The sequence below is a fragment of the Phodopus roborovskii genome, unplaced genomic scaffold (assembly GCF_943737965.1).
Source record: "Phodopus roborovskii unplaced genomic scaffold, PHOROB, whole genome shotgun sequence".
Taxonomy (NCBI): Eukaryota; Metazoa; Chordata; class Mammalia; order Rodentia; family Cricetidae; genus Phodopus; species Phodopus roborovskii.
In genome coordinates, this window is record NW_026126416.1 from 5,251,291 (window position 1) to 5,258,381 (window position 7,091).

Sequence of the window (7,091 nt, forward strand, 5' to 3'; positions counted from 1 at the left end):
ATTTGAGTCAGGATTGGGGCTGGTCTCCCAATCTGTCAAAGCCCTAGGTTAATAGTCTACTGGCAGACTGAAATTTGCCTCGGGAACTTAAGGCCAGGTTCTATCAAAGGGCTGGAAAGAGACGAAACATTGAGACATGCTCTGGAGCCAGGCCAGCTGGGAGGAGCCGTGAGGCAAGGGTTAGGGTGGGTTTCTTGGCTGCTCAGGCACGGAGCCTCACCCTATGCTCTGTGGCATGAGCCAGCCCTGCCAGGCTCCCCAGCGTCCTCTCCCTCCCTCTCTCTCTCTCTCTCTCTCTCTCTCTCTCTCTCTCTCTCTCTCTCTCTCTCTGTGTGTGTGTGTGTGTGTGTGATTGGGTGTATCTATGACTACAGGCGTGTGTACACAGAAAGTGCGCTCTTTGTACACCCCTGACCGCCTACTGATGCCTCTGGTGCCTTCCCTAAGGCACCCCAAGTTGCTGGTCCCCACTGCCACAGGCAGGCTGACTGTGCCCCGGGGGGGGGGGGGTAACAACGCTGCACTTTGCACCAGACATCAGCATTCATGGCAGATAATACATAGAGATCAGAGGGCAGAGCCGGGTATCTCCAGGGGCAGGTGAAAGGGGCTGTCCAGACAGCTTCTGCTGGGACTAGTCCTGGGGACCAGTCACTTCCCTGTAGGCCTAGCTCAGGAACTGCCAGGGGCACCACCCTAAAAGCCAAGTTCTACTCTGGCCCAGAATTTTTGCTCTTTGCTCCTTCAAGTCAAGGACCCAGGGCTGTCCCCACTCCATCACACCTCCACCCGTCCTAAGTGCCTCTAAGGGTTCGGGTCCAGACGTTAGTGAGATAGAAAAGGGAACTCAAAGCTGACTCAAAGGTCAGACCACTGGGCAGGACCCCTTTGGAGAAAGAGTGAGTCTTGGGAATGTTTGATTGAGAATGTGAGACGAGACAGGGTACCTGACACACTCTGCCCTCTGGGAAGGGACAGAGGATCCACGCAGAGGACTAGGGAAATGTTCCTCTTTCTTCTGCCTTCAGGAAGGGAGGAAGTCATTTGGAGCAGGGAGCAAGAACTTAGAAGGACCTGAGCGGCCAGGCACAGAGATGATGGATGGAGCCCCCTGGTGGCCAATTATGTCCCCCTCCTGAGAGGCCAGAGTGTAAAGAAATCTGTAGCCCTGACCTCATGCCCCACAACAGTTAGGTACATGTGGACAGACAGTCCATGTTTGTGGGGGCTAGGGAAATCAGGCGGGGTATGCTACCGAACGGGATGCCCCTCTGACAGCTAGAGTCTAGGGTAGGATGCATCTGTTGTCAGAGATCCGGCTTTGGTGAGCTCGGATTCCCAGACGGTGGGACTGTGTGGTGTCACTGTGACTTGGAAGAAAGATTCCTTGGGGACACACTAGCAGGCAGCCACCAAATCTTCAGCATCATGATCCTGAGCTCCTGACTCAAGGCTGAAGTTTTCCAAATCCCTTCCCACACTCCTTGTCTCCACTTTCTTCTGAACATTAGCCATGGACTGCAGAAACCGCCAGGAACGTGGGTTTTTTAATGGTGAGTTGAGATGCCTGGGGACACTGCAGGTAGCGACAGAAACGGAGGGTAGCAATTTGGGGCTGTAGGGTAGGTGCTGTCTCTGCCCTCCCTCCTCAGCCCATGGCCCCTCGGCGGGCGCGGTACTGTAAGCCCATGCTGCTGGGATGAGGTCTCAGACACCCACATCTCTCCTGCTTTGTGTTGTGTGCTCTTTCATCCTGACCACAAAGGTGGCCACACAGGCTGGAGGAAGGAAGGGCACAGCAGGGATGTCCCAGGCATTGGCAGGAAGAGACGGGTGTGGGGTTAGAGTGTGGCCCCCGGAGTGCCACACATACAGCAAGACAACCTGTAAGGACAGAGAGGAGACGCTATCAGATGGATCCTAGTGACGCGCGCTGTTCGGCCATCGCTGGCTGACACACAGGCCATGGTCCCTGGGGTTTCTCTTTTGTCCCACCCGCGAGCCTCCTCAGCTGCTCTGCCCAAAACCTGAGCTCCCTCTGTGCTCCTTGGCTTGAGCCTGTTCTCCCTGTCCTGGTCATCTTCCAAGACTGGCTCCCTCCCACAGCTGACCTTTGCACCCTCCGCCCTTCCCCTTCATTTGTGAACCCTCGCCTGTGGCCTGTGCCCCTCCTTTCCATGCTCCGCAGCTGGGCTTTTATAGCTCAACTCCACCCCTTTGTGCTCCTCTGGCTGTCTCTGGGGAGGGGGGCTTAGTGTCTCTGAACTGGTGTGTGTGCCTCCCCCGACCGGCGACTAGGGTGCTTCGTTGAGGGTATACAAACAAAGAACGTTGCCAAGTAGCATGTGAAAGACCCGAGATCTGAGATTCTTGGAGAGTTGGAGCTGGAGGACCTCGGGGATCGTCTAACCTTGGACTCTCCGACTCTGGCCTGCCTCAGGACCCTCCTAGGGTCTCCCAGCCCCACAGTTTCCAGTTCGATCGGTTGCAACCAGCAACACATGGAGGCTGCCAGGCCCAGGACCACCAATCTGGTACAAGCCGCAGACATGCCAGGCCCAGTATCTGATGGTACTAGAGTAGGCCTACACTCAAGAGCGCTGACTCCTAAGAGTTCTCCTGGGTATCCATCAGCCTTCCATCCCTCACGTATCCTGAGTACCCCAGGGACTCTGAGGGGCCCCAGGATGAGCATCCCGGGGACTCTGAGCGACCCCAGGGTGAGCCCCTCGAAGCACCTCTACTGTGAGGTTGGAGACTTGGCAGCATCGAACATCTTCTTGCGGCCTTCCATGCCAGACATGGCCTCCACGTTCTTCCTCCAGTCCCCCACCTCCACGGGCCGCTCCTGTGAATAATCCACAACCATGTCAGAAATTCACCAGGCTGGAGGGGCAATGGAGGCCCCCCTGAGCTCGAGAGACATCACCTCCTCACGGAGATAAGAAATCCCCATGGTCCTGCCCAGTGTGCGATAGAAGCTGCCTTAGCCTGGCTGAGGTTCCACAGGGAGTATGAGCCTGGCTGTGTGGCTGGGAGGTCCTAGGTGACTGTGATGGGGTCACAGGGCTGGCTTCCAGTGTATCCCCGGACAGCTTCACCTCAAAGACCCGCTACACCGTCCTGTGTGACACACTACAGCTCAGCGTCACCTCCTCCAAGAAGCCTCTCTCTCCTGACTCATTCGGGTCCTGTCATTTGTTAGCATACTGCAGAGCCTGTGTATCTTTCCTGGGCTTCCTGGACCAGGGGTTTCTCTCTTACACTCGCCTCTCGCAGTGTGTGTCAGCTCTGGGCATACTCTGAGAGGGCGACAAAACTTGAAGTTTGAACTCAGTTCTCCAGTTCCTATGCAATTGTATTCCTCCAGTCACAATGAGAAGCCGTGGCGAGAGGGGAATGGTGGCCCCTTAACTGACACTGGGAGCAGTTACCTTATTCCTCAGCCAGTCTGACACTGACCTCGAAGGGGGCTCTAGAATATTCTGCATCGTAGAATAACTAGAGCGCCTCGGGCTGTGTGAGAAGGTACAGGCTAGAGGAGGATGCCCCTCACCTTCTCCGTGTCCTCTTTCTTCACAGACTTGAGGTTGGCCCGCAGGTCCATGGATACCTTGTGCTTGGAGCCCAGCAGGGCTCGGAGCATGGCGTCAGCTGAGACACGGACGCGGCGCAGGGGTGGACGCTTGAACTTCCCACGGAGGTCCAGCACCTTCAGCTTCAGGTCCTTAATCTGTCGTAGGGAAGGAGCTAGACCCAGCCCTCTCTTCCTGGGCCCCACATGCTAGGCTTCCAGCTAGAGCAGCCCCACCCCCCAAGGTCCCCTGTAGGCTGTAGGCTATCCTTTCTCGGGTGCCCAGAACCACCCATCTGTCTCCAAGCAGTTACCAGGAATTTCCCCAGATTAAGCCCAGGGGTTAAGCGCAGCCCCTCCCCTTCCCCAAGACTCAGATGAAGGAAAAGCCACTAACCCATCATTCACATTTGGAACCCTTGTGTGGCATGTGAGCTGCTTCTTTTCTGTCCCTCTGTCCCTTCTCTTGCTGCTCAGGCCCTGCCCAGGGGCCCGCAGAGCAGCAGAGCCTACATTAACCCAGCAGGCAGAAAAGCCCTAAATCCTGCACCCTGGGCATCCCAGTACGAGGGAGTTCTCTGGAGTTTAATGTTATCAACCTCGCTGCCAGCAAGTAGAAGAGGGTAGGGAAGGGCCTGCTCACCTCGGGCCAATGCTCGGAAGCGGCCCATCAGCACCGGAAGTCCCTCCTTTCTTTCCCCATTCCTCCCAACTGGCTGCCCCTAAGGCTCTTAGAGCCCGCGCTGAAGGAGCGCTGAGTATGGGAGTGTGTGCTAGCTAGGACCCCCATTCAGCGGCTTGAGCCTTTGTGAGGCTCTGTGTCAGGGTCACCCACAGGTGTGTAGGGAAGATCAAAGGGTGCAGCAGACCTGACAGCCCTTCACAAAGGTAGCGTGTCATTAACAGACGTCTGATTGCTCGGTCGGGAGGAAGTGTGTTCTTTTCCTGCGTGCCTATCTATCCTTCCCGCCCATCTCCGCCTGCGGTGCTAGGGTGGGAAAATTAGAACTTCGTGCAGAGAGGCTGCCTCCCAGGCCCTGGAAAGAGGTGGGCCATGGTTTGCCCGCCCCACCCAGCACTGACCCAGGCTCCTCCCCACCCTCCCTGGGGCTTACCTCCCTTGTGTTGTGGAGGCATTTGGCCTCAATATCATACCGCTCCTCATCCACCACCTCTACCTTGGCGTGTAGCTCTCGGCACAAGTCCTGAGGGAGTAGATTGATGGCATGAGAGAGGCAAGGCCGCCGGCCACAGCCTCCCTTTGCTGTCTCCACACTTACTTAGCACGCTTGGCCCTACGGCCCATTGCGCAGCCACAACTGTGATCCCAACAGTAGCTGCTGGAGGTTCCTTCCATCAGGGTAACACCTCAGGGCGTTAGCCTTTCCGCTCCGTGTGCTTTCTCTTTCTAGATTGTTGTGAATGTTAACTTTTTTTTTCTTTCATTTATTTATTTTTAGATCGTGTCGGTATGTAGCCCAGGCTGGCCTGAGAGCCCTGTCATTGAGGATGCCTGGGCCCAAATTCACAATTTTCACACATATGAATTCACAGAAACTGTGACAGGACACGCAAGACCCCACACATGTTCAAGACAGACAAAATCCCAGCACTGAGAAGGGGAAGCAGACACAAAGCCCCACCCCTAACCAAGAAGCTATTTGTGATGGATAGTTGTTGGGGAGGGAAAATCAGTTTCCTACATCTCCATGTTTTGGGTTTGTTGTTTGTTTGTTTGTTTTTGTCTTATTCATTCTCTCTCTCTCTCTCTCTCTCTCTCTCTCTCTCTCTCTCTCTGGGTCTCACTATTGTAGCTCTGACCTGGATCACTGTAGATAAGGCTGAACTTGAATTTACAGAGATCTGGTATTAAAAGTGTGCACCACCACATTCCTGATTTCCTGATTTTCTTCCTCCCTCCCTCCCTCCCTTCCTCCTTCCTTCCTTCCTCTCTCTCTATCTCTTTCTTCCTTTCCTCTTTTTGATTTTCACTTTTTGTTTTTTCTCATGCCTCTATAGAAGGCTTATAGTCATTTCTTAAAACATAGCTTTCTTATCAGAAAAGTAACAAGTTAATAGTAGAAAAATTGAAAACTATAAGTTAAACAAAAATAATAAAATTAAAATAGCCAGTCATGGGAGACATGTGGAAATATTTGCATCTGGTCTATTCTCTTCAGTCACTGGTGTTAAAGCAATTTCTAACCGATCAAAAACAGCGAAGATTCATCTCCAAAACGAGAGGCAAATCTTTGGAGGAATCAGCCTTCCTAAATCCTGCCCATCTCCCAGGCCATGCCATTGCACCAGCTGATGGGATGCGGGTCCGGATCTGCCCAACTAAGTCCATTCTCCCCTCTCAAGTCTGTAAAATGGAATATCTTATGGTCACCTCGAATGCAGTCAGTTGTGAGACTGAGCGGGTGGTGGAGGGCACCTTACGGGGTCCATTTCCAGCCCTCCAGGCTTACCTGCAGGGCGCTGAGGGACAGGCCGCGGGTCTGCAGCGTGGGGATGCGCTCGGCTAGGTAGCGCACCTTCTCAGCCTCCCGCTCCTCGTGTTCCTGCTCCCAGCACTCCTTGGCCTTGGCCAGCATCAGGCTCTGGAGAGGACAAAGCCCCTGAGCCAAGGCTGGCTCCTCATTCCCCACCCAGCATCACCGAGTGAGGAGAGCGAGCCTCCAGACTCCGGGTGTGAGGCCATCGCTCAGTGTGCCCGTGTGTGCAATAGCTGCCCTGTATGAGTCACACAGAGTGAATCACGGGGCATTCCTGAGCCCCAGAGCTTGTTCATCCTCAGTCTCCCTCTCCCCTCTGAGCCTGTCCCACTGAGCTCCAAAGAGAGAAAGGTACCGAGATAAGCCCCGCCCCCGCCCCCGCCCCCGCCCCCGCCCCCTGCTGGCTCTCGGGCACCCAGGAGGGGCAGGATCCAAGTCACGGGTCACCAGTCAGCTTCCGCAACCTTCAGGCTTCTTCCCTTGGTTGGCCTCCCTCCCTGCCCTCCGCACCCCTCCATCTCCCACGGGACCAGCGTTACCTTCAGCATGAGTTTGCGGGAGGCAGTGATCTTGGACTTCCTCTGAGGATGAGAAGGAGAGACCAATGGTCAGACAGAAGCTGTAACACTGGAATTCTGGTCCAGACCAGCACAATACCAGTGTGTTTCTTCATCGTTATCCAGAACCCCCTGCTCACTTTAGATCTTTTAAAGCTGGTCTTTGGGACTGAGCCAGGCAAGCTCAAGGACCTCTGTGCTGCGGTCAGCTACCTTCAAGCCCTGCCTTCCAGGCCTCACTCTGCTGCAGGCAGGACTCTGCAGATAGGCCTCCTCCTAAGGGAGCATGTTGACAGCTGTACTTAGGTCACAGCGCCACCAAGATAAAATGAGGACACGGATAAGCACCCTTTGTGAAAAGCCTAAAACAGGCGCATGCTTTAGCGCTCCAGGTGATAATGCAGCTATATTTTGATGCTCTTTGCTGCCAGAGACATATGCTACATGTTTCCCAAATAAGGG

The 7,091-nt window shown here is 54.7% G+C and overlaps 1 protein-coding gene across 1 annotated transcript; it reads right to left on the bottom strand.

Moving 5' to 3' along the window:
- Positions 1-2,717: 2,717 nt before the first annotated feature.
- On the bottom strand, positions 2,718-6,732 carry Tnni1 (troponin I1, slow skeletal type). The gene is made up of 5 exons (XM_051183203.1): positions 6,612-6,732; positions 6,046-6,177; positions 4,690-4,779; positions 3,557-3,733; positions 2,718-2,848 (listed from the first exon to the last, which is right to left on the bottom strand). Exons 1-5 carry the CDS (start codon positions 6,618-6,620, stop codon positions 2,741-2,743), a joined length of 516 nt encoding a protein of 171 aa, XP_051039160.1. The 5' UTR covers positions 6,621-6,732; the 3' UTR covers positions 2,718-2,740.
- Between the last annotated feature and the right edge of the window lie 359 nt (positions 6,733-7,091).

Coding starts and splice junctions, on each gene's coding strand:
- Tnni1 (XM_051183203.1), bottom strand. Junction 4,780..6,045: donor TGTCCCTCAGCGCCCTGCAG/GTAAGCCTGGAG, acceptor CTACTCCCTCAG/GACTTGTGCCGAGAGCTACA. Junction 2,849..3,556: donor AGAAAGAGGACACGGAGAAG/GTGAGGGGCATC, acceptor GATTATTCACAG/GAGCGGCCCGTGGAGGTGGG.